At 41.1% G+C, this 26,904-nt stretch overlaps 1 protein-coding gene across 5 annotated transcripts; it reads left to right on the top strand.

The window, feature by feature from the left end:
- The first annotated feature begins 1,891 nt into the window (after nucleotides 1-1,891).
- On the top strand, nucleotides 1,892-24,596 carry LOC142499616 (pro-glucagon-like). Of its 5 annotated transcripts, XM_075609216.1 has the most exons (7): nucleotides 1,892-2,031; nucleotides 4,251-4,349; nucleotides 5,022-5,183; nucleotides 6,674-6,808; nucleotides 16,549-16,683; nucleotides 22,527-22,670; nucleotides 24,013-24,596. In XM_075609216.1, the coding sequence occupies exons 2-7, from the start codon at nucleotides 4,258-4,260 to the stop codon at nucleotides 24,029-24,031; spliced, it is 687 nt and encodes a 228-aa protein (XP_075465331.1). In that variant the 5' UTR covers nucleotides 1,892-2,031; nucleotides 4,251-4,257; the 3' UTR covers nucleotides 24,032-24,596. The 5 variants fall into 5 exon arrangements, with proteins under 5 accessions (XP_075465331.1, XP_075465333.1, XP_075465334.1 ...); XM_075609218.1 differs by lacking the exon at nucleotides 22,527-22,670; XM_075609219.1 differs by lacking the exon at nucleotides 5,022-5,183.
- The last annotated feature ends 2,308 nt before the right edge of the window (nucleotides 24,597-26,904 follow it).

A 26,904-nucleotide genomic window follows, 5' to 3' on the forward strand; every position in this document is an offset into this window, starting at 1 on the left:
ACTGGCTCCACTATATATCTTTTTTCTGTTTTTATTCCACTCCCCTATTTACATTATATTATGGAGTATACATTTAGATTTGAGTTTGTCTCTGTGACTCTGTGTACTCATTTGCATGCTATTTACCAGAATCCCTTGCTGCAGTGGAAGCACTGTATGCTAGGAGATAATGATGAAAAGCACGGTTGCAGACCTGTCTGAGATGTGAATGTGTTCATAAGTGATTAAATTCCCCAAACTACACGCATTTGTACACAGCACCGAAAGGTTTTTGTTCCTGCTTTTCCTAATCCTTCCTGTTTCCCCTGCACATCTCCTTCTGCATATGTTGATTGTTTTCCTACTTAAGCTGTTTTCTGTTCCCCTGGATATCTTTCCTGCTGCAATATTCCACCCAATCGCTATCTCGTCTCAGCCATAGTTGCTAGAGATCCGAATTCGCCGTGAATCATGGGAGAAAGGGAGACAGGGAGAGAGAGATCACTTGAGATATGACTCGTATTAGCATGCTTCTCAGGTATCTCAGGTGTTCCCATTTTTGGCATGTATCTCTTTACGTTATTTGAAGGTGTATTTGAGGGGATATATTGTATATAGTGCACTTGGGACTCTCTTCTTCCTCTCTCTCCATACATTCACAAAAACTGTGCAGGCAAATATTTGCTGGAGAAGCAAATAACAAACATTCTAATTAGTAATAGTCACCTATATTAGAAGGTTTGTATAGACTTTAAGTAAAGTTAGTACAAACTGTTTTGCGCAGTGTTATGGATACTGTAAGGGCCATTTGAAATACATATTTGCATGTTTTTGTAGTTAACAATTCATCTATATTTTAGCTTGTATGGGTGTAAAGTTGGTATACTCAGAAGCCACTCATATGGAAAACCTATATGTACAATGCAACAGTCCAGAGGGGCGGGAGAATTTGTTGGGGAGGTGCGGGGAGTTACAGAGGTCCCGCACTTTTCCACACGGCATTTAAATTAAATGGACGCGAGGCCTCTGTAACTTACTTACGTGCTCTCTGCGGGTCTTTGGCGACGCGTCGCCATGGCAACGAGCATCAAATGACACGGTAGGGTCTCGTAACGTGACGTCACATGACCCGCAACGTCTTTTGATGCCTAGTCACTGGGAAAGCGGGGGTCACGAACACTGCGGCTCCCGGGCAGTGGGGCGCAGCTCAAGAAGTTTGTGCACCCCTGCAACAGTCCATATAAGAAGATGGATTACAGGTATTTCGTTATTTATTCTTCTGCTTTTATTTCTAGTAGCCATAATATACAGCTTAAAACAGATTTCACTGATTTTCATAAATTGTGTTAATTTGTATTATTATTTTTCAAAGCATTTTAAGACCAATTTTATATCTCCCTTCCCCCTTTCTACTAAATTGCACTAGAAGACAAGAGTTTAAAAGGATCTTTCCTAAAACTACATTATCACATGTGTAATACACCATGCATTTATCTTTAATGTGCCAGTTTACCAAGTGGCGACAATTTTCATATGATTTATTTGCATTATAAAAAGCTGCACATAACTAGTGTGTTTACTAAATTATTAAAGTCAAACACTTAATTTTCCAGCTCTATTAATGTTAAGATTAAAGACCTGTAGGAAGTACTGAGAAAGTCCTGTGCTAATTACTGTACTGTACTTAATGCAGAGTTTATTGAATTCTTTATCTGACATTGCAATATACCTGGACTGTTGTTTAAAGAAAGTATTTGTACAGTATGTGTACAATTGCTTCGAAATGATTTTCCAGCCGTCTCTAATGTTTAAATTAAATAAAAAGCGGTCATATGTGAAACATTTAAAACAGAGCCAATCACATGATCAGCAGTGTCAGAATTAATGCACGTAATGCATTCTCACAGTGCTCAATGAAGCTGAAAAGACTATAAAAAGCTATGTGGATAAGCAGAACGTCTCATCATCAGGATAGAAAGAAACCCAAAGTTGCTGAAGGGACAGTGCCAACATTTTATTCATCTTTAGAAGTGCACTTCACGTGGTCTCAAGGTGAGTAGTTTCCACTGGACTTCAACAAAACTGACCATACAGAAAATAAACATTTTGCTTAAACTTACTTTTTATTTTATTGTTTTAGGAAAGGTTTTTTTTTTTTATCCCCATATAGTGTATTTCATATTTAGGCTGCAGGTCACTTATTCCCCCCCCCCCTATATTTTGAGGTTATATTGGTTGCGTACATAACTGTATTTGGGCTGTGTACTGTACATATTTGATATTTGTTTCCATTTAAATAGGCAGTTTATGTTGAAAATGTTCAATGTTGCACTCCTTTGATGTAAGAACATGCTATTTAGCATTGCCTGGAATTAGCTACTTTCTGTTTAAAATAAATATCATTTAAAGATACCCTTTATTAAAGCTCTGAGACGCAAACCACTGTCCCGTCTGCCATATACTGTATTTGTATTCTGTAAACCGCCACAACATTCTAAATCACATTTTTTATTTAATACAGAGTTTACCCACCAATAATAACTTAACTTTAATCACTCAGCTTTTCAGGATTGGTGCTATATACGTAATTGTCCCTACTATAGCATATCAACTGCAGTAAGGAGTAATTAACAAAGTCTGCAAAATTCGCTCAAAAAGTGCTACAAGAACCTAATTTACCAAAAGAAAAGACCAACTGAGAACATCTGAAGTCCAGTGTTGTTTTTTTGCACTTGTATTACCTCCGTCTTTGTAGTGGAGAAACTTTGAAAGAATAGCGTAGGGTCAAAGACATTTGATTTAAATGAATCTCTTCTTGTGCCTGTGGGGAAGCCATGTTATCACCCTGTGCCTCAGAAAGCCCAAATTAGATCGTAAGCTCTGGGAGTCAGAAACTCACAATGCCAGTAAAATTCTATGTAGAGCAAAAGCATATATTTTCAGCATATATTTTAAGTAAGGAAATAGTTATAAATGAATAATTATGAATAAATGACCCACATGTGTACATTTTTATTGAATTATCCTCTAACTGTAAAACTAAAATGTAATGTTACTTACTGATACTGTTACTACTTTTTTTGGAGCAATGAGACTATTTGTAATGTTTTTTAACCACATCCCTTATTTCCATGTGCTGTATAGCCCTGCTTTTGAGGGCTATAGTTGCAGATGTATTAATAAAAAACATCTATTTTCTTTCAGCAGGAATCAAGCTGATGCAAAATTATAGTTATTCTAGCTTTGTTTGGTATACACTTTAATGACTGTTATATATATATAAAATTTGTAAATTTGTACTTTTTTAATTATTTGATGAGAAATGGTCTGAATGGGTTACACTGATTAGCTCACACACAGTTACATTGCTTCATACTTCTTTCTTTTATTATAACATTTGTTCATCTAAATAAGTTGAAATATAAAATTCCTCTTTTCTCATGCATAGCATAAACAATTAAAAAAAGTTATGAGTTGTGTGTTACCATGCAAGATCTTTGAGCATGTTTCCATGAGCATTAATCATACTTTTGGTTATATGTGTCATTTCACCTTGTAGTACTTAGGGGATCTTTCCTAATATTAGAAAAATGAGGTTTTATTGTCAATTTCTAGGATTATTTTACATTCTTGGAAGAACTATATTTTTTACTCAACTTTATAATTTATTTATTTATTTATAAAATGTTTTTACCAGGAAGTAATACATTGAGAGTTACCTCTCGTTTTCAAGTATGTCCTGGACATAGTTAAGATGACAAATAATACATAATTAAAAATACAGTTACATAAATGAACAGGGTATACATTATATACAATACATTGCATGCACAGTTAGAGAAGATGTATATTAATGCAGGGTGGGTAATTCCAGTCCTCAAGCGCCACCAACAGTCAGGTTTTCAGGATACCTGTTTCAGCACAGGTCAAAGACTGAGCCACCTATGCTGAAGTAAGGATATTCTGAAAACCTGACCTGTTGGTGGCTCTTGAGGACTGGAGTTGCCCACCCTATGTAAAATGCAGCATTCTATTGAAAAGTAACGGGATATATTATTTATTAATAATATAACCCAGCTGGTGCTTTACACCTAGAGAAAACTGAAGGGAAGCTTGTATATGTTCCTTCATCTCTATGTTTTCCATGTTGCTCATTGACAAATAATCCTTTTCAGATATCATGAACATGATTTACAGCACGTTGTGGTCATGATAAAAAAATATACTGTATTTTGCTAGAAATAACATGTTTAGCTCCTCATCTATTATAGAATAAACATGAAGAGCATTTATTGTATGGTCGGAATTCTTTTTATGCTACTACAAGGCAGCTGGCAAAATCCTCTTCAAGAAACAGAAGACAAGACCAGGTATGTTTAATGCACACATAAATAGGGAAACATACCGCTTTCTACAGGTAGAATATTTAAAAATATGTCAAAGTAGATTTTTGTCGTACAATAAAATAATAGACAGTTGAAAAAATGAATTAGGTGATAAGAAGACAATTTTCTGATGGATACAGTAGGCCTTTAATGAAAGGGTTTTAAGTTCCTGATGCAGTATGGGTCTCTGGGATCCACTGTATCAATGCAAACAATAGGTTCACACTTCAGCATCCCGAATTCTGTTTCAAACTTGAGAAAATAAATCACTATATTCTTATAAATAAATGTAAAATTTTCTTTAAATGTGATGGACATGTAGAAAATCCCTGTTGGAAATGTGTATTTGTAATTGTGCTTCTACCACCAAGAAAGTAACAGATGAAACTGGGAATACTAAAGTTGAAAATTGAAATCCCCAAATGGGCGCATTTCTAACAACCTGATCCCTCTGAATTTAAAGATGTGTGTTCTTCACACACTGTAGGTATACAGGTAAATGAGTGTTGAGATTTGTTAATCATGATAAAAAAAATGTGGTCATTTGGAGATTGCTGTTTAGCAACTGCATTGCAATCTTGGATCAAAGTTTGGGGGAATATTCCATCAGCTCCCTAATTGTTACTCATATCACAAATTAAAATATTATGGACACAGATCAGTCAATGCTGCACGGGATGAAGTGCTGGGTGGATCAGAACAGCTCAATGAAGTCAAACGTCATTCGCAAGGCACATTTACTAGTGATTACAGCAAGTACCTAGACTCCAGGCGTGCTCAAGACTTTGTCCAATGGTTAATGAACACTAAAAGAAGCGGGTAAGAATCCTAGAGTGAAAAACTGAATTTACCTTTGTTTCAGATAATGCAACCAGCTGTACTGTAGGTCTCACCAGCTACATGCACTTGATTTAATCTTATTTGTTTTTAGAATCCCTCTTAAAAGATACATTTTACTTAATCATTTTACCCCCAATTCCCATTAGCAACTTATAATTTCCTCTTATTTGTTTCAATCAGAGTTAATATGAAGATAAATTAAACCACACATATCGTCGATTTTACAGTATAACTATTAAAGTCTTTTTTATTTTCTATTTGAGTGTGACCTTTTAGCATTAATTCCTATGTTTTGGCTCATATCCAGCTATTCACTGGTTGACATTATACTTCACCTGTCACCTATCTTGAGTGCAATTATAGGGGGCTGTTTATAGTCTTCTGATTATATGTGTGGTTTAATTTACGGTTTTTCTCCCTTGCACCAGGTAGACTATGTTTCTATGTGTGTGTGTCTGGTGTAGCGACGTGCCCTGTGTGTAATTAATATGAAGATAGCAATAATTACAGGAGTATTGTATTAACTACGATGTATTATGATATATGTTATTGTGTTATCCAGGGTTACAAAAGCAATTGCAAATATTAAGATTCAGGCTGTTAAGCGTGAGGCTTTGTCTAAAGTATAAAAATATATATATTTTTTTAAATCCTAATTTAGCAAAACCTTAGTGATTTTTTTCTCTACAAATTTCATAACTTCTTTGAAATTTTAAATCTCACCATTTTTACTAAGGTATTTTTGGGGTGAAACTTGCCATTGTTTTGTATGAAAACTATTTACAAACATGGTAAATTTCTGTGTTTGCTAAAGTTTTCAGAATGTTTGCACATCTCTGATTGGAAATCCTATATATGTTACAATATACAGTAGGCCAATATCGAACATTATTATATCCCCACCTTCCTAGTGTATTATTATAATGAAAGGATTGTGTATGCACCTGGGTGGCCAGTGTGTGCTCTGATATAATTCTAAAATATGATTCCGTAGTGCTTGACTGTTACAGTATATACATACAAGTTTATAATTAAATATAGTACAAATGGGCTATTCTGTATGCACAAAGACATCCTGCTATATTTCCACATAATTGGCACATGCTAATAACTTCAACAGTCCCTACTTAGAACACATACACACAGATGCAAACATTAGTCAGTTGAAATACCTTCTCCAATCAAGTGTTTCCTGTATAAATATGCATTACTGTTGTAGTCTCCGTGGAGCTACAAATAAATCACTTAATCATGTAACTCTTGTTGATTCTCTATTCTATTGAATGCTTCACTCAGTATTCTATATAATGAAAGCTTTGTAAAGTATTATCAACGCTATACTGTATTTTGTTTAACCATCACCATTAGCACTAAAGATGTGAAAATAACATTAGATGGCTTAGTGAATGTAACTTTGTTGTAGCTTAGCACTATGGCTGTTAATTTAACCACTGCTTTTCTTGGTACAGTGGAGTCTCCAGGCGTAACGCTGATTTTGAGAGACATGCAGAAGGCACTTACACTAGTGATATGACCAAGTACTTGGAAGCTCAAGCAGCCAAAGAATTTGTCGACTGGTTGGTGAAAGGACGTCCAAAACAAGAGTAAGAATCTACTATTATACTTATTAATTTTGTTTTTAGCAGCTTTTACTGTGGTTTGATTGAAACAAATGCATTCAAATGGGTTAATTATTCATATAATCCACTATTAACGTTTTTTCCATTTTGGCACATACAGTACTGTAGGCTTCTTCTTCAGTATGCACATCTTTCCTGTGTTGGGGAAGATGTATGCTCTATTCAAAGTAATACCAGTGGGACTAAGACACAGCATATTGAATAGCAATGTGGATGCATGGTGTTTGCTCCTTCACATTTTATAGACTTATGGGTGAATTTGGAGCTCAGTTGTAAAATATGGTTGTCTGCTTTGGACCCTTTTTTGTAGTTGTGCATAGCAATATGTTACAGTAAATGAAAAAATAAAACATTTCCATTAATCTTCATTGTGCCGATTGGTTCATTGGTTGACTATTGCATGGAAGCATTGACTGACTTCAGTGGGAGTTTCCATGTGAAAGTGCCACAATTCGCATCCTCACAGTCTGCACTCTACTCAATAACCCCTATGTTCGCTCACTTGAGAAGAAGATTACAAGTACTTTCTTCTCTTCCAGTGGTTTCTCCATAAAATTCCATTATATGGATTGATTTATTCTACCTGTTATTTTTTTATTGTCATGTGACCTTTCTACTTACATTACTAAAACATACAGGACACCTGCAAGCTCATATTGAACCCCCAAAATACCCACAACATATATATAAGTGTAACCATGCTGTAAAATGGCTGCAGTCATCTCTCCTGCTGAAAATAAGGCCTGGTAAGTTATGGGCATGCCAGCAGTAATTATGGAGGTTTGCCCTCACACCCTGGTGAGGTGCCCTATGTATGGATGGGAGTGGTCACATGCTCTGAATCCATAATTAGTGATGTCAGAGTTGTGTCAGCCCCCAGAGGATACATAAGGCACAGCACTGATCAAAAGTTAGTGGTTGCTAAGCTGTTGAAGGATTAGGTAATAGTTCTTCCCAGTTCTGGAAGGAGTTAAGAGTGATTCTGTTCTAAGCTGCTGATTATGAGACTGTGACCAGGGACCTGGCACAGGGTAGATATCCCTGCGGGGATAGGGAATCCCTACATTAGGAGGACTATACCTTTCAAAGGGAAGTACGGTGAACAATGGAGGGCTAAATACACCCATTGTGGAGGGCAGCTGGCCCACCGTATTCAATAAAGATGTTCCTGATTAAAGACACTCTCGTGTGTAAGTGTGAAATCATTGCACAGAGAGGAGCACCACAGAGGAGTTCCTCACCAGGACCATCCACAAGCTCACGCTGGGATCCTGATGAGGTGGAGGCGCTGCACTGGATCTAGGTAGGACTCAAGCACACTACCTCAGCTGCCTGTCTGGGTTGGCAATCCCCACACAACATCATGCGGGAGACTCAGGAGTCCTGTTGCCAACAGGTGCACCACCAGACACTACACTGTAATGGGGACTGGTTAGACCACAGGGGCCAATATGAGATTGGGTGGGTCAGACCAGGTCAGAAAAACCGTTACATTTGGAGGCGCTGCTGAGATGACTTGTCAACAGGACAGGCTTTTGCTAGGCACACTAGGAAACAGGGAGAGTGCCTGCTGCCACTTTGTGCTGTGTTGGGACGGAACCTACGGGTAGTCAGGGGGCTGATGGAGTTTGTCAATTCGCTGGAACGACCTAGGGGCCTGAAAGGAGTTGGGGGTTTGGAGCCGGGCTATAGCTGTCCTAGTCACCTTGAGGCAGTGCTAGTTGGTAGGATGCCTAAAGGGATAGCCTGTTAACGTGGTCAGGAATCCTGGAGAGGGTCTGCGCTAGGCTAACCAAGATAGGTAGACGCCCCAGTACTGCATGGAAGCCCCAGAGTACTCTAGCCCATTCCAAACCACTTACCGAAGGGAGCACCGACTGGGAGGAAGGAGATACAGCAGACACTGAGAGAGTGAGCCTAGCCTGAGGTAGTGCATACACGAGTCCAGCCTACATTAGGTACACATGGTGGTGCATCAGGGAAATCTTTATTGTGCCGGTGTGGTAGCTGCCCCGCAGAGAGGAGCTCCATGTGCAATAATTACGGAAACAATACATCTATGGCAACCGCAAGAGTGGAGGATCCGCGCGGTGCGGATGGTCCAAATAGGTGACCGGAGGCTGATGGGGAGAGCACACCTGGCGTGCGCCCCGCTAAAGAGCAAGCTGTTACTGATATGTCCGTCACGAGCCTGCTATGGAGTGGAGTGAGAGCAGTGGCCGCCCCGTTTTGGTCCTGCCTAGGACACCGAGGCGCTACCTTGGAGGACTGTGTTGAGGACATTGCTATAACAGGAGGAGAACACAGTGAGAGTGACTGTCAGTCGGCAAACAAACAGATGAACGCTACCTCATTCATTGACCAGACTGACAGTGCGACCCAAAATGGCGGCTCCCGCTTCCCTGGGAGACCGCGTGGGCCGATTGCAGAGAATTCTGCAAATGCAAAATTTGCAAGGAGTTGGCCAGGAGCGGCGCCAACAGGAGAGCCCCGCCCTGATGGGGGGTATGGCGCGAAAGCTGCGGCCGCGCCTTCATGGACAGTGACTCACTCAGCCCCAGTGCTGAGCCAACCGATTACCCTGTGGGACCCTCCCCTAATCTCAACCAGGGGGAGTGGTTTCCAACTATGCCCCGTGGGTATGAATCCAGCGGAGCAAAGCGCTGGTGAGGCGACAGCGCTGCTACTAAAAGTGTTGTGTGCGGAAAGGAAGGGTATTTTGCATGCAAGGCAGCTGCAAGAAATCGGCTGGGATTGGCGCCAAAGGAAGAACCCCACCCAGTGGGGAATAAGGGCGCGAAAGCTGTGGCCGCGCCATCTAGGACTGAAAGAGGTGCGGCCTCAATTAAAGGACAACCTATCCCATTGTGGGACCCGCCCATAATCGCTACTACTGGGGGCGGTTCCAATTGTGTCAGATAAGGGCGGAGCTGAACAAAGGAGTTGCTGACAATCCAACCTCTGTTGGTCACTCACGCGGAACCAGCTTCCAGAACAGACCATTGTTGAAAGTGTCTCCCACCAGGACAATGGCCTGCTCCCCAGACGTGAATACGATGGTGTCCACTCAGCCCTATGCAGTACCAGGGGGGGTACTGGTGATACGAGTAGCGGGCACTGAGACAGTGGTAGGCCTCTGCCTGCAATGCAGACTGCCCGGCGGTACCATGGGTACAGCGGCGCGCTGTCCACAGTGTGGCACGCAGTACCTGTGGCCTATGCCCACATTTGTGCCAATCCAGGCAAATGACCCAACGGGGGATACGGCTAGGCTGTCCGCCGAGTCCCCCGGTGCACTGTGGACCCAGGGTGCAGATCCAGGAGAATGGGGATCAGAGCCGATTAATACGGCTGGGTCCGAAGAGAATGGAGCAATCGGTCAGGCGACTGACCGGGAGAAGAGAAGGCGGTCGCCACGATCGGCAACCCCAAGTACCCTTAAAGTGGATTCCTCAGACGAGGGACCCAAAGAACTATCCAGTACCCTGGACTGGCCGGTGGCAGTGTCCTGTGGAGGGAACAGGGCGGCAGAACCACTTACCGGTAGTGACGGCCGGAGGAGCGGAGTGTCCCCCGTGGATAGAAAAGTTGAAAGGCGGAGCCCATCCGTCCCCCGGGTCGGCGGGACCAGCGGTGACGGGCGATCCACGCCCACCCTGTGGACTGGTAAGAATAGTCCTTGTTCTTGCCAGGCTCCGGTGCTGACACTAGAGGAGGAGGTGCCGTGCCAGGCCAGGACGGCGCACGTGGCAGTAGGTGTACTTCCGGATGTCATCGTGGAGGAAGAGATCCCGCATGGGGGTCCATCCCAAGATGGCAGCACCTCCGCGTCCGGTGATGACGTAGTTTCCGGCGGAGGCAGCGGAGCAACCGGAAAGAGATCGCCAATGCTTCGGCGATCGGGCAGTGGTTCCCGATCGACTAGGAAGACCAAGAGCAAGCGACGGACCGAGAAGGGTGAGGCTCAGCCGGCGGTCCCACTGCTCAGTGGTACGGGACAGTCCGATAATGGAGAGCGAGTTGGAACCCCGCGGCTGCCAACCGCCTACCCCTATACCCAACCCCACGCCCTAGCTAATGACCCTGCCCCAATCACCTTTTCCCGGGGATCACATCCAGTTTGGGGATATCGGAGGGGTCCTTGGGAGTTGGTGAGGAACAGACTGGGGAGGGACTGAGCAGTTATGACTCCGAGGGTGGTTCGAGGAGGGCAGCTGGGAAAAGCGTCGGAGTCCAGGTGGGTGCCTGAAGTGGCTGATGTGCCGTTGAAGGAGACGCCGAAGCATGAAAGGTGGTCCAGACCCCATTCAGCGGGGACCTCCGGAATATGCTCTTGGGGGGGTACCGAAGAGGGAGACTCTCTAGAGTCTGGGCCCGAGAGGCCTAGGGAGACCCGTTGGTGGGCTCCCTTATTTGAGGGATATGTGGGGTGGATGGACCGCACGCGGTTTCTGTTAGAAAAGGATGATGTGGTGGACTACTGGTGGGCTAAAGGGGAGTTCACGCCCGCCGAGAGAAGGAAAGAATTACAATTCAGGTGGTTCCTAATAGGCCGGAACGAGATTGAACCAATGGGTCCTGAGATGTTATCAGACCCTGTGGACCCAGATGAGCCCTTGTCCTGAGTATTACCAGGGAGAGCGGGGAACGCCAATTTGACTAGGTGTAGCCGGGCTGAAAGGGCCATTACAGCCAAATACAAGTACTCCCATGGCTTGGAGTATCCATACGTCCCAGAAACCCTCATGCAGGAGATTGAGGATAAAAGGGACAAATGGTTAAGGGAGACCATAGAGGAATACATGGTCAATAAGGGGGGTGCCATTACTGGCAGTAAGGCGGAGGAACGAATTGAACACCTAATAAGGGTGTGGAGCATAGGGCGGAGTGTTTACAAACACAAGGTGGTGTACCGGCTTGAGAAGGGTTTGCCGCGTAGTTACAGCGTGACTGTCCTGGACATGGGGGGTCAGGAGGTTAAGAAACCCGATCCCCGGCACTATTATTAGGAGGTACTAGATAGCATTGCGTGAGTTCGTGGCTGCTGGACAGGGCGTGCTTGGCGCGATGTGGTTTGTTTTTCATGAATCTGTATGTTCTAATGATTATGTGTGTGTGATCATTTTACAGTGCTTCCTGGAGAAAGGTACTTCACATTTAGGTCCCAGCCGGGGGCGGTGGGATTCACCAGGGGGAGAATGTAACCATGCTGTAAAATGGCTGCAGTCATCTCTACTGCTGACAATAAGGCCTGGTAAGTTATGGGCATGCCAGCAGTAATTATGGAGGTTTGCCCTCACACCCTGGTGAGGTGCCCTATGTATGGATGGGAGTGGTCACATGCTCTGAATCCATAATTAGTGATGTCAGAGTTGTGTCAGCCCCCAGAGGATACATAAGGCACAGCACTGATCAAAAGTTAGTGGTTGCTAAGCTGTTGAAGGATTAGGTAATAGTTCTTCCCAGTTCTGGAAGGAGTTAAGAGTGATTCTGTTCTAAGCTGCTGATTATGAGACTGTGACCAGGGACCTGGCACAGGGTAGATATCCCTGCGGGGATAGGGAATCCCTACATTAGGAGGACTATACCTTTCAAAGGGAAGTACGGTGAACAATGGAGGGCTAAATACACCCATTGTGGAGGGCAGCTGGCCCACCGTATTCAATAAAGATGTTCCTGATTAAAGACACTCTCGTGTGTAAGTGTGAAATCATTGCACAGAGAGGAGCACCACAGAGGAGTTCCTCACCAGGACCATCCACAAGCTCACGCTGGGATCCTGATGAGGTGGAGGCGCTGCACTGGATCTAGGTAGGACTCAAGCACACTACCTCAGCTGCCTGTCTGGGTTGGCAATCCCCACACAACATCATGCGGAAGACTCAGGAGTCCTGTTGCCAACAGGTGCACCACCAGACACTACACTGTAATGGGGACTGGTTAGACCACAGGGGCCAATATGAGATTGGGTGGGTCAGGCCAGGTCAGAAAAACCGTTACATAAGCATATAGGTGTCACAGAGGAGTGCTACTGAGCATGGCGATATATCTTTAAAACCAGAGACAGAACATGAAACACAGACAGAGCTCAGTGCACAACCAGTGAAATCTATACACGGTACAGTGCCTAAATATATATGTATAGATATCTATTAAATACAATGGTCTTTTAGTTTAACCTTTTGGCCGAAGTGTTGTAAGCCCCTGAGCCACTATACTGTTTGAACAACTGTTGCCATCTTATCATCTGTTGCATTAATCGTGGCCCATATCAAATACGCGTAAGTTCTGTCGGGTTTTTGGAAAACGGGCTGCACTTGAACACTCATGGCGGCGGGTCTCTGGAGAATAACAGAAACTGGTCTTTGTCTTTCTTTAATCTGAAAAGCCTAAATTGATACATTATTGAAACCTCTTCCTTCAGTCTCAAGGCCAATTTACAATAGCACACTGTGGTATCTTTTTTAAACGAAACACCTGCAAGTCGACCCATTACTGAAGCGCATGCGCATTACAATTCATGAATATCTGCCATCTGGCGGACACGCGAAGAATTGCAACCTATTAAATCCGAACCATTCTCAATAAACGCATCAACCGCACGTCAACCTCGCATGACCCGTGGCTGAGAACGCAAAATGAATGCGGCATGCTCCCGGTGAAGTGCGTCGCATTCGAGAAAAAAGCCAGGAAAAAAAGCGGCAATGTTTTAGAATAAAATAAGCCGCAGCAGTACACCTAAAAACATATTTTCTTGGGTGTTTTCTAATAAATAGTTTTCCCAGCAGGATATGTGCATTAACTCAGCCTATCATAATTTTTAGCAGGCAATCCTATAATGGTATGAATTCTGTTCATCTTTTGGAGCTAACATTTCCCAACAGCAAAACTGGTGCAAAGGAAATACTCCCAGTGTTATTTTTTTCACTAGCTTTGCAGCGGAGAGATATTTGGTAAACAGCCAAGAATAATGTATTTAACTCTATGAAACTCATTCTATATGTGCAAAAGTGACCAATCAGATAGTTTTTAATCTAAACCGTCTGCTTCTGCACATATAGAATCAGTCCCTATGGTGATTATTTACTAGTCTCCTGGATGCAAAATCAGTGCAAATGACAAGAACCAGATTTATCAAAGGAAGACCTCCTCTTTTTTTAATGGAATTCTTTTTCTAATAAACATGGCGCTGTTTACTTGCACTGTTTCCCCCTCAGTTTTGCAACTGGAAGACTGTTGTACTGTACATAGACCCCAAAGTGTGTGCTTCCTTTTCAGCTCCAGTCTCTTTACAATTCAGTTTCTTTATTAATATCAAAACAGTTGTGATGTTGGTTGCAGCATTCAATATAGTTTGATTTCATGGTCTCCAGTAAATCAAAATACAGACAGGATCTATCGCGTAAAGTTCCACTGTGACTCTGAGTTAATTTAACGAGTAAGATATGCTCCTGTGACAAACCGTATGTCATATGTCCTTTTCCCGTTGCATATGGCGAACACCAATCCCATGCATTAGGCATAGTCCATAATAAGTGCAGGTTGTGGCCCACAGATTTGCATCAAGCTGGTTGGTCCCTTGTTTACGATTTGGAGAGTGAATATGTGGAGCTATTGAAGGAGCGACATGCTTTCATATTATAATGATCCGTATCAACTTTTCCGTGTGTGCTCATCACTTTTATCAGAAGACAAACGTCAGCATAATCAGATATGCGCCAAACGTAACAAACTTGATTAACAACAATTTTAACATTTGACACGGCTGCAAAAACAAACAAACAATGTATTGTGCATCTAGTTGAACAAAATCAGTTTAGCAATTGTTCTACACCAGGGGTAGCCAACTCCTGTCCTCAAGAGCCACTAACAGGTCAGGTTTTTAGGATATTCCTGCTTCAGCACAGGTGGCTCAATCAATGGCTCAGTCGACTGAAGTACTGATTGAGCCACCTGTGCGGAAGCAGGAATATCCTGAAAACCTGACCTGTTGGTGTCTCTTGATGACTGGAGTTGATTACCGCTCTTCTACACGGTACATACTTCTCATTGTTGTTGATCCTATTTCAATAATATATCTACAATTATATGTGCAGGTAAAATTATAAAGAGGATGTTACATGGTTGAATGTTTTAAACTACAATGCAACTAATTTGGTCGCTGCTAAAATGGACTGTGCTAATACAATTTATTTTATTTGGATGCTTTTAGCTTTGACAAACAAAAGCAACTTCCTGTTTTCATGATCACACAAATTGTAAATCTACCAACAATAGCATTATAAAAATTGGCTGAATCTAATATTGCAATGACCTTTTACAAGAATTCTGGATTATTCAAACAACTGAACACAAACTACAACACCAAAGTTCGTTTAACCTGAGACAATTTGTGGTATTTTCTTTTGAACTGTGTATAAACTACTTGATGGGACTAGATGGAAACGTTTGAATATAGGGCCTCATGCAGAGAGCAGCGGTGTAAATAATTGGCGAGGGGAATAAAATGTACCTGAAATGCCGAGTTTATTTCTCCATATGCAGGAAGGTGAGAAATCTGCTATTTTTTTCATGAATGCGTGTGTCCAGTTGAAAATGGAGAGATGCGCGCTGCTAAAATGTCTTAGAAAAAATTCGCCGTTTTTTTTTTTCTCCCCTATGGCCGCCGAGCTCCAGCTTCTTGCCAACTTTAGTTGGCGGAGCTAATTGTTGAATTTCGCGGCATGTTGTTGGCGCGAACAGCCGCTAGATGGCGATCGTCCCTTTCTGAATAGGGACCTTTTAAAAACTGGCGAGATTTAGGTTCTCGACAGCCGCGCGGCGAGATTTAAAAAAAAAAAAATGGCGCTTTTTTCTACACTCGCCATTACCTGCCTTTCTAAAGGCAGATTTCGCCAAAAAATGCCGCTTTTCCTGTTAGCGCTGCTCTCTGCATGAGGCCCATAGTCTTTATATAGGAGTAGTGGAAGATGCACTCACTGTTTGTAGATGTCTGATGCTCCGGTGCTGAACGGAGGTATGGGGTGATCCTTTCACTCATAATAATCAATGCAATAGAGAGAAAGATACCCCAGTGCACTCACTCTTGAGTTAAGTAGACATTTGATATCAGTATATTTATTTATAATATTATTTATTATTGAAATATTATTTAAAGTTTGAATATAGCATTGGTTCCTAACCTTTAATCAATGACCACCCCCTGCTAGAAAATATTTGTTCTGCAAACCCCTAAATAATAAATATTATTGCCTACTCATCGGACATTTGCTAACAAAACTGTGTGATTGATCCCAGGCAGCGTCCTGAGCTTGTGGGGGGAGAACACGCTTAAAAAGATCCCAAACTGCACCTCTGTGTGTGCAGACAGAATGGGTGGCATAGCTTTCAATGACTGCCAGAGATTCCATAGTCATGCCCTACAATGCCTGTAGATACAAAGCATTGTGGGAAGCGACTTCAGAAGCTCCTGCTGTAATTGACAGCTATACCCTCAATGTTAAGGTGCAGTTTGGAGCCTTACTACTGTATGTGCTCAGTCCCCATCACAGGCTCAGGAAACCACTATACTGCCTGATATCCGTCTTTACAGATTTTATTTTGCTGAACCCCCTGTTGGGAATCACTGGGATATTGAAAAAGATGGGGACAAATGTTATCTAATTTAAACGGTTTTGTAATTGAAATGCTCTTTCTTTGAACAGGAGTGTTTCAAGGCGCAATGCTGTTTTTGAGAGACACGCAGAAGGCACTTACACCAGTGACATGAGCAATTACTTGGAAGCCCAGGCAGTCAAGGAATTTATTGATTGGTTAATTAAAGGAAGACCAAAAAGGAAGTAAGGGTGCTTTTTTTTCATTATTAATCTTTTTATAATAATTATTGTTTATGTTTGATGCCATTTTTATTGGTCTAAGAAAAATTAATCTACAGTGTTCACTATTTCATGATGTGTCCAAGTGGTGAAAGCGTGGTTGAGATATATTGGCCCATATTTAAAAAGCAGCCATCAACCATATCCCTTCTGCCAGTAGAAGGTGTTTCATGGCAATAGACTACTTTCTGAGAACAGGAGAATCATGGTGATCACTGATAGAGGTAGACACATTTTTTTTTCGCGGATTCAGATCGACCAATTCCTTTGGTCTGTGGATTTCTGCGGATCAGTGTCAAAAATGGTGATTCGTCTTTTGCAATTCATTCACGGATTCCGCAATCCCTTGACAGGTTTTAAGAATCCAATCCATAGATTGCTTAATACGTGGATTGGATTATTAAAATCCGTCAGTGGAGGGTGGAATCCACGTGTAGATTGTTAAAATCCGCCAACGGAATGTAACCCTCTCGCTGCACAAATCTCGTCCGAAATTAATGTTTTTTAATTTACATTTTATTACTAGTTTAGATAAGCATGGGGTCTCTGGAGCAGAATCGCGTTGATTTGAGGTTTGGGGACCCCCTGCTTCCCGAGATACAGGCCCCGTTACGGGGTGTCGGTATCTCCTATGTATTTTATTCCCCCGGTCACATGACGCGGGACATTTTAATGCATTGGAGACACTGGCATCCCATAACGGGGCCTAAATCTAGGGAAGCAGGGGTCCCCGAGGCAGAAATCAATGCGGTTCAGCTCAGGAGACCCCATACTCCCGTACACTAATAATAAAAATAATATTAAAGCAGCTTCATTACCTTAGCGGATAGCCGCCTGAGGCAATAAAAGGGGTAAAGGCACAATAGTAGCTTTATTGAGGGCAGAGGGGGTGATTGAAGCGAGTACTTGTCCCTTCATTCACCCCCTCTGCCCCCAATAAACATTACATTTCCGGGGGTCCTCACGTGTCCCCGCTGGCCTGCAGTACCAATCCTGTTGTAAAAAAAATAATATGACATACATTTCAATAAATACTCCACCCCCCCACTAAACAGATACAGTACAGTAATGGGCAAAATAACTATTATCCAGATATGGATAATAGCTCATTTGCCCATTATTAAATCAAAAATTAGCCAGCCAGCATAAATAAAGTAACTAAACCGTTCTACTTACCCCTGCCATCATGAAGGGCGTCCTCGTCAATACAATCTAATGGCCCCTAACCACTTAATCACTGTAGTGGTTAATAACCGCGAAGGTAATTAAGGGTTAACCCCTGTCCCCTGCTAGCCACCCTGGAGGCCTAACCACCCACTTCGAACCCACTGTACCCACCCTGTACCCATTGATTGGCATAGTGGTACATCATACCCATATCATTATAACGGGTGCTCACCACAAACAGGATGGGACCACGAGGCTGAAGGGGGGGTGGTGGTATACACCAAACTACAACGGCAAAACTGTGTCCGGAGTGCAGAGTGGTAGTCATCAGGGTAGGATAGGTCAGGATGGTCGTGATACTTGCCGTTGTCTAGGATAGGAGAAGTCGGATGGTCGTTGTGCTATGCCGAGGTCCAGGAGTAGAGAAGGTGGGAGTCCAAATGCAAGCCGAAGTCAAGGGTCAGGGAAGGCAGAAGTCCAGGTACAATCCGAGGTCAGGGTACTACGAGAAAGGCAACAGGCAGTATGCACTTGCAAGGAAAGGCAGCAGGGTGCTTGAGGCAAGCACTACATCCCAATAACAAAGATTATGCTCAGCCAACCTGCAGCAGGGATGGCTGACTGATAACCAATGGCAGGACTGCACAAAGCTGTAGGCAATGAAATATCAAACATAGTCTGTCCACTGGTAAGCAGGGGCGGAGTGTACCGCAGGTGTGGAGTAATTGTTGATAGCATTAACCTTACGCGTGTCCCTGATAACGTAACGCTGGCGCGTGGTCACCTGAGTGCGAGAAACGTTCTCCGTAGTGTCAAGAGTTGTGTTGCGGGGGCGGAGCCTATGCCCTATCCTGGTAGGGGTAGCGCGGCGCCTGTGCGCAACCTCAGTGTGTGGCACGTCACCCGTCTCGTCACAGGACGCATCAAGGATGGATCACAGGGGCAGGACCGAAGCCCAATCCTTACAATAATATGGGCATGATAAGCCAATTTTGCACTCAATGGTAACCCTAATCAAAAAGCATGAAGGCCAAAATTCAACAATAATCAAACACAAGCACCTAAACAACACAATTCAATAAATAAAAACACTAGCCAACCAATTAAATAAATACAAGCAGTAACCAACCAAACAATTAATTAATTTCAACCAGTAGACAACAAATCAATTTAAATGATGATGTCACATCCTTTGAACTAAGGTAACCTTTCACATGGTACAGCAACCAAAGGGATTGTCTTCAATCCCAATTGTTCTAATACCATGTGATATGGACATGTGGTTTGAAGAATGTGACGAACCGCCCTTGGAGATGACATCACATTCTTAAAAAAAAGAGGCGGGCACATGATACAGCGTCCAATCACATTGGAGCTGTACCATAAGACCCCAAAAATGTGACGTCATAGGCCATATTAAGGCCTTAATGACTCATTTGAGCTCAAGAAACCGACGATTCAACATCGTGTTGTGGATTTACCATTGGGATTTTGGAATAACAGATGAAGAAAGAAGATGAAGAAAAGAAAGAAATAATTGCAGATCAAGAAAGAAGAAGGTGTCAGAAGATCAAGGAAAGAAGAATTGTGTTACCTGGTCTGGATCTTCAAGGTGGATGATGTCGCGGTACGAGAGCTTCCTGATAACCCTAGATTCGGAGGGCCAACGTTTCTAAAGGTAAATTAAATATTGAATGTATGTAAATGTGTTTTTTTTCAGGTTTTTGGATTGTACAGTATATTGTTTATTTTATGTTTTTCATTGCCCATTGACTGATAATGTATTAATCTATACCGCTTCAGGGCATAGATGAATACAGTATTAGCCAAGGCATTTTTTGGCAAATGCTTGCTTTATATTGAGTGTTATTTTTCTATTTCTGTTTATTCTGTGGATGTCATTGTTTGTCATTTTGCTGACTTGTTTTGTAATTTTCTTTCCTTTAATTAACGTTTTTAATTAATGATTTCTTGTGTTGGCTCCTATTTTTAAGTGATGTGTTGGATAGTGGTTTTATTAATTAATTGATTTGTTGGCTACTGGTTTAAATTAATTAATAGGTTTTTTGGTTAGGGCTTGTATTTACTTCATTTGTTGGCTAGTTTTTTATTGATTGAATTGTGGTGTTAATGTGCTTGTGTATATGTTCGATTATTGTTTCATTTTGGTCATCATGCTTTTTTATTAGGGTGACCATTGAGTGCTATAGTTGCTTATCATGCCCATATTATATGGTTATGATGTACCACTATGCCAATCAATGGGTACAGGGTTGGCATAGTGGGTCCGGGGTGGGTGTTAAGGCCTCCCAGGTGACTAGCGGGGGACGATGGTTAACCCCTTAATTACTATAGCGGTTATTAACCGCCAAAGGTGATAAAGATGTTAGGGGTCGTTAGATTGTATTATTTATTGTATTCTTTCTGGCAACGGAGGACATGGCCCTGCAGTATGCTGACGAGGATGCCCTTCATTATGGCAAGGGTAAGTAGAACGTTTTTTATATACTTTATTTATGCTGACTGGCTAATGTTTGTTTTAATAATGGGCAAATGAGCTATTATCCATATCTGGATAATAGTTATTTTGCCCATTACTGTGTTTGGTGTGGAGTGGGAGGTGTATTTATTGAAATGTATGTCACATTTATTTTTTTAAAACATGATTGGTACCGCAGGCCAGCGGGGACCACCCGAGGACTGCTGGACACCCACGGGGACCACCCGAGGAACCCCGGATACCCATGGGGACCAACTGGGGACCCCTGTGGGGCCCACGACACCTGTGGGAACCACCCGTAGAACCAGCCGAGGGTCCCCAGACACCCGTGGGAACCACCCGAGGGCCCTCAGACACCCATGGGAACCACCCGAGGGCCACCAGACACCTGTGAGGATGACCCGGTGACCCTCAGACACCCTCAGGGACCACCCGGGAACCCCAGACACACACGGGGACCACCTGGAGGTCCACGGACACCAGCGGGGACCAGACGAGGACCCGAGACACCCTCTTGGAGAACCTGGGGACCCGTTGTGTATTGGTGATTATAACATATTGTAATGTTTATTGGGGGCAGAGGGGGTGAGGGAAGGGCTAGGTACCCCTTTCACTCACCCCTCTGCCCCCAATAAAGCTGCTGTTGTCATTTAACCCCTTCATTGCCTTCGCGGTTAGCCGCTAAGGTAATGAAGTTGCCTGTAAATGCATTTTTCTTGCATGGGATTGATGCCCAGGGTCTCGTGTGCTAATATTAATGGGTATCAGCTCCGGAGAATCCCGGAATCAATCCAATGCAGGAAAAATTTATTTTTTTTCTATGTCCCGTCTTGCCGCTTATCAGCTGCTTCTCACCACCCTTTTGCCAACTTTTCCTGGCGAGACCATTTTGAGAGGAAATCCCAATTCTAGAGCCACGATTAGCCTCGATAAGTTAATCGGGTCTACTAGAATACCACGAGTCTGAAAAGCTGACGATAAGTGGTGATAAGTGGCTTTTCGCCGTGTGTTTGGCGATTTTCTTTTCAGCAAAGTAATTTGCCGATAAGATTTCTTATCGCCGACTTATCGGTGTTTACTGAATAGCAGTAGGCTTTTTTGGTGATAAGATGGTAATAAGTGACTTATCGGTGCCTAGTGCATAGGCCACTAAATAATATTAAAATCACAAACGTACAGTACATCAAGTACAACTATGCCAGTTATTTGTATCACTTCCGGCTCCCTAAGAAACTTGAAACATGATCACAAAAATGATATATTTTTATCAAAGTCTATGTATGTTTGTGGTGAACTCACTGTAGGATGCACTGAATCAGAATATTGGCCTCTTGCCCATTATTTCAACCTACAATATTGTTCCAATTTTTTATATAATTTATATAATTTAAACATCTTTGCTCACTTTTCCCTATATATAAAACTCCTGAAATCCCCACTGCCTTTGCTAATTTAAATGACAATTCTGAGCTTCACCACCTGAAGTCCTTTGTATACTTTTTTCCTTTTTGATCGTTGCAGAGAAATATGAAAAAGAGATTTTTAATTACCTGCATTAGTTGGGGGTTTATTAATGAATACCACCCCCCCCCCCCTGCAAAAAAAATCTTCATCCAATTACAAAATGCCTTGTTTTCTATAAAAATGTGAAACTATCTGGAATTATACGACCGTAGTCCCATGTGGCTAATAAAATCACCATTAATATTACACATATTTAACTGGGTCCTCTTCGGTCAGCAATTAGAATTGTGTACAGTACCTTCTCAATGTTTTTACATATAAGTCTTGCAATTCTGCAAATGCAGTGGGTGTTGTAAAAGCAGCCACCTCCTTCTCTCATTATCTCTGCAGAATTGTCTGTCAACAGATATTTTACAGTCAAGTGCCCTTATTTGACTTTTTATGCATTTTAAAATAAGTATTGACATTAACTATATTTTAAGTTTTTTTATACCCAGTCTGTACCCAGTCATAATACTAGTGAGAGACTGCACTTCTGTTTTAAAGTTTTTTATAAAGTGATTGCTTTTCTTCGGATGATGATAATGAATATGGAGGGCACCTTGGTGCTCTCTGAAATATATGTTGACACTTTGGACGCTCGTGTGACGCTGTTGCAACATATTTCCTTTAAAAGTTTCAACGAAGTGACCAAGGCAGCTGAAGAAATGAACAGAAGACACGCTGATGGCAGTTTTACCAATGATATCAACAAAGTCCTAGATACTATGGCTGCTAAAGAGTTCTTAGATTGGTTAATTAATGCCAAGGTTACTGAGAGGTAAAGTGTTGTAATAGAAATGCTCTGAATTTAAATTATTTCAGAACATTTTCTTAAAACCAATAATTCAAGATGAATTTCATTTTGATTGGAAATGGAGAATCTTTCAGTTGTACTAACCCTAATCCTAATGAATGTATCCTTCAATAAATTGAAATCATTGTGATCTGACTTTGACTACATGTGAATCTAATTGTTGTGAATATTGACAACCTATAGCAGATGTCCATACCTGTTATAGAAAGTTAGAAATTACTACAAAATTCAAGAATATTGTCGTCTCCTTCATGTTTCCAAACGACTGTGACATCTAAGTGCTGGTAATGAAATTCTTGAAAAAAAAATAGGAAATTAGTCAAACTGGCTTCTGGAAATACTTTGTAGCATTGTAATATACTGTACAGCTGCATTCTGCAGCACAGCACAAGCAATGTTTCAGTCATTTGAGTATAACTCCAATGGATACTTACTGAACAATGCAAACCACTGTTATTAAAAAAAAATTCTGATCCTAAAAGAATGCAAATTAAAATGATGGTTAAGAATGGTGTTTAATAAGTTCATACAAAATTTAAAAAAAAATGTGTAAAAAAATGAAAAATAGGATGGACTTGTGCTTAACTGTAATTCTTGCATTTTATAATGTGTGTGCTGCACGTTTATTCAGCTGCTTCAAGTTACCTTTGATTTGTATTTGATTGGCAAAGCAGTTAAAACTGCAGTTCAGTTTTTTTTTTTTTTAATTAATTTTTTTACTTCAATAGTTTCATGTGTGCAATCTCTAATTACTAAAGAACTGTTTAGCTGCAGCTCAATTCATTCTCCATGTATTGATCGGCGAAATTTGGTGACATCATTAGTGAAGGGATCTGTTTTTCTTCTGCTTCTTTCTTTCAGTGGAAGCGCATGAATATTCATGAGCATTCCTGCACTGACATGTGCTAGAGGGGTGGGGGCAGGGCTGACAAAGGGGTGTGCCAGGGCTTGTGACAGGACATGAAGGGGCAGTGCCTTAGCAAATGGTTGTTAAAATAGAATACAAGAAAATTGGTCTTTCAAAGTTGTTTTTTTTAAAACAGAAAATGCAAAAGTATTTTTTCTTACTACAGAACTGATTTATTAAAAAAAACACACATGCAGGATATTGACTGAACTGCAGCTTTAAATAAACAATCCTCTGACCCCCCAAATATATGCTTATATATCAAGATTTGGACAATTACATTGAATTTTGCATTGAGACAAATGAATTAAAATAGAATATAAAATCAAAACTGCTTCCTATCTTAGACTAGCCATATCATAATTGTGTATCTGAGTTTTATCTCTTTCTTTATTATAGGTCCCTGTTGGAGGAATAACAAACTAGTACAGAATATGTCTTCTACAAGGAATCCCCCGGCTCTCACTTGGAAATGTTGAATTTGTGTTCTGTAAATTCCAGCAGGTGTATCATAAAGCCAATACAGAATAGCTTTGCATGCACAGTCAATTACATTTACAATAGAGTTTACTTGCCAGAGGATTACACAAACAATTGACTATTTTCAAATGCACATCTAACATGACTGGTTTAACTCTTTCAGTAATGGCAGGCCTCGCAACACATTGCAAAACAATGCATTCTGGGTCCTTGCAGCACTGAAAGGACTTCAATCCAAAAGTGCCATTTTCTCGCCCAATTATTTTGAGCAAAATATAAAAAAAAGGGTATAAGTACGATAAAGAATAACTTGTTTAAATTTAAGAGAAAATAACTTATTTTTCTAAGGTTGAATTGTACATAGAAGTTATGCCAATCAATATTGTTTTAAAGGTGTCAGAAAAACATAACGGTCGGATCACCCTGTTTGAAACATTTAGTATAAAAATGCTAAGCTTTCAGAGTATTAACTAGTAACCTTAAATAAAGTTTTTCAAGCTTCATTATCATTGTTGCCTGTTGACTAATTTAAAATCCATCTGCACTGAATGTTTGATGCTAACTGCACCCTAAACGCCTTGCTGTGTCTGAAATACATTGTGTCTGCTAAGTGAACTGGCTACATACAGTATTTAAACTGCAGACAACTTCTGAGATTCTTAGAAGAATGGATTTTTTTTGCAGGCCAAGCGACTAGGGTTAACTTCAAGGTATCACCACATTTCTTACATGCGACCAATGCAATCTTAACAAAACCAGCTATGGGTAATTGACAAGGTTTGAATAGTGTTGTGATTCATGAAATTAAAGTGAATCAATGATATCCAATGTAAAAAAACATTTTTTAATCAATTTAAATATTTAGCCTGGCATCGTGCCACTGTAAAAACACTAATACTATTGAAAACAAACTGTTTCATATGTCTTGTTTAATAGCACTGCTTAGTAAATACATGTCTTAATCTTTTCACCAAATGTATCCACTCACCGAAAGGAAAGAATTGTTAGTTTTCCTGACTTTATTTACAGAAACATTTATTTATACATGAAAAGAGAATAGGGAATCACAGGCCATTTACTTAAAAAAAAAAATTATACAATAGTTTGATAGCAATGGAGGAAAAGTCACATAACATTTAGTAGCTATAGTATGTCATCTATGAAGTAGGAGATTGCTGGACCAACCAGCACAAAGGGGTAATCCAAAGTGTCAATACAGTTCAGTTCTGGTTACATATCTCGCCTTAATTATTCATTTCTTTTAATCTTTACATTTATCTTAATTATCATTTGAATTTCAGTTGAAATACCCGAGGAAGAACATGACAGTGGCAGATTAAGAGCAGATTTTAAAAGTTTGGGAATACTTTGGGAGATATTCAATCAAAGTTCACATTTTAAAAACAATCATATAAAATGTCTGACAAGACGGTCAAATAATTTCAACAAAGTATAAATGTAATTTCAAAGTAGAGCACGGGATACTATAAGATTGATGACATACAAACGACATTACAGTATTCAAAGGCAAACTGCAACTTTATCAAATGTATGTACTGTATATCTTTATTTATAAATATAGTCCTAATTGTAACACATTTATATACACACTCAAAGTTACAGTGCCCATTCATTTCATAAAGACGTACGTTAAAAAATATTTACAAAACCGTTTTATTACCTATTTTAAGGAAGATCTCAAGAAAGTATCAGACCCACCAGGATTAGAACCCAAAATAACTGCTTTTCTAGACCACAGCACTAGCCACGTGAGCTAAACCAGCTGTTGGTTATTATCAAGATCAAGATCACGATCCCAATCACAACTTACTTTTGAGCTGATTACTGATCACTGCTCACTCATGTAGCTATTCTAGCTATTAGCTTATTTCACAGGTATCTCAGAAGAATCACAAAGAACATTAAACTGTCAACCAGGAAGTGAAAGTTGTTTGCTTTTAAAGGAAGCCGAGGGAGGGAGCTAATACTGGTATATGCACTCATTTTGGTGCTACATCATGTATATGCACAAAGGTGATTGCAGTATAACAGAACAGGGATATAAATATTCACTGTGCCATCTGCCAGAGAGCCAGACACATAATGTACTGAATCCAAATACTTTATTGTAATATAAATACAACTCTACAAACTGCAGGAAGTGAGTCCACTGGCTTCCTACAGCGCACAAAGTATTTATGGGTTGACTAACTCTCAGCCACCTTATGAGGAATAGAATATGGTGTCAGACCCAACAGGATCAGAAGTCAAACCCACACAACCTCTGTTATTCAGGACAACAGCTCTAACAGCTCTAAACCAGCTGATGGCCAGCACCACTACCCATGTATAATTAGTTTTGAGTTCTACTTCTCATTGAGTGCTCCAACTTTTACAAAGCACGTTACCCTCTTCAGGGCTAGAGAAGCATTTCTAAAAAGCAGTCTTCTGCCATGACACACCTTCTGGCGCGGGAAGATACCTTACAGTTCATTTATTTGAATAGGCGGTAATGTATTCCAGCATCGAAGGTGCCCTATGGCAGAACACTGCTTAGTAAATATGACCCACTGTCTTTATCTTTTATAATATTAGAAATACCATTAACTCTAGTCATCAGCTCACTTTCTTATATTACTTTCTCTCTGCATCTTCTTTATTTGCTGTGCTTCCCCTTGTTTTTACTTGTGTGTGTGTTCTTTCAAAGTTACAACCAACTAAATAGTTCTCCCTATAGTAGTAGTAGACAGTGGTGCTCTACTACTGAGCTGTGGCCCCAAAAAGCAGTAGTTGTGGGTTCAGGTCCTGTTG

This window comes from Ascaphus truei, chromosome 7 (genome assembly GCF_040206685.1).
Source record: "Ascaphus truei isolate aAscTru1 chromosome 7, aAscTru1.hap1, whole genome shotgun sequence".
NCBI classification, from domain to species: domain Eukaryota; kingdom Metazoa; phylum Chordata; class Amphibia; order Anura; family Ascaphidae; genus Ascaphus; species Ascaphus truei.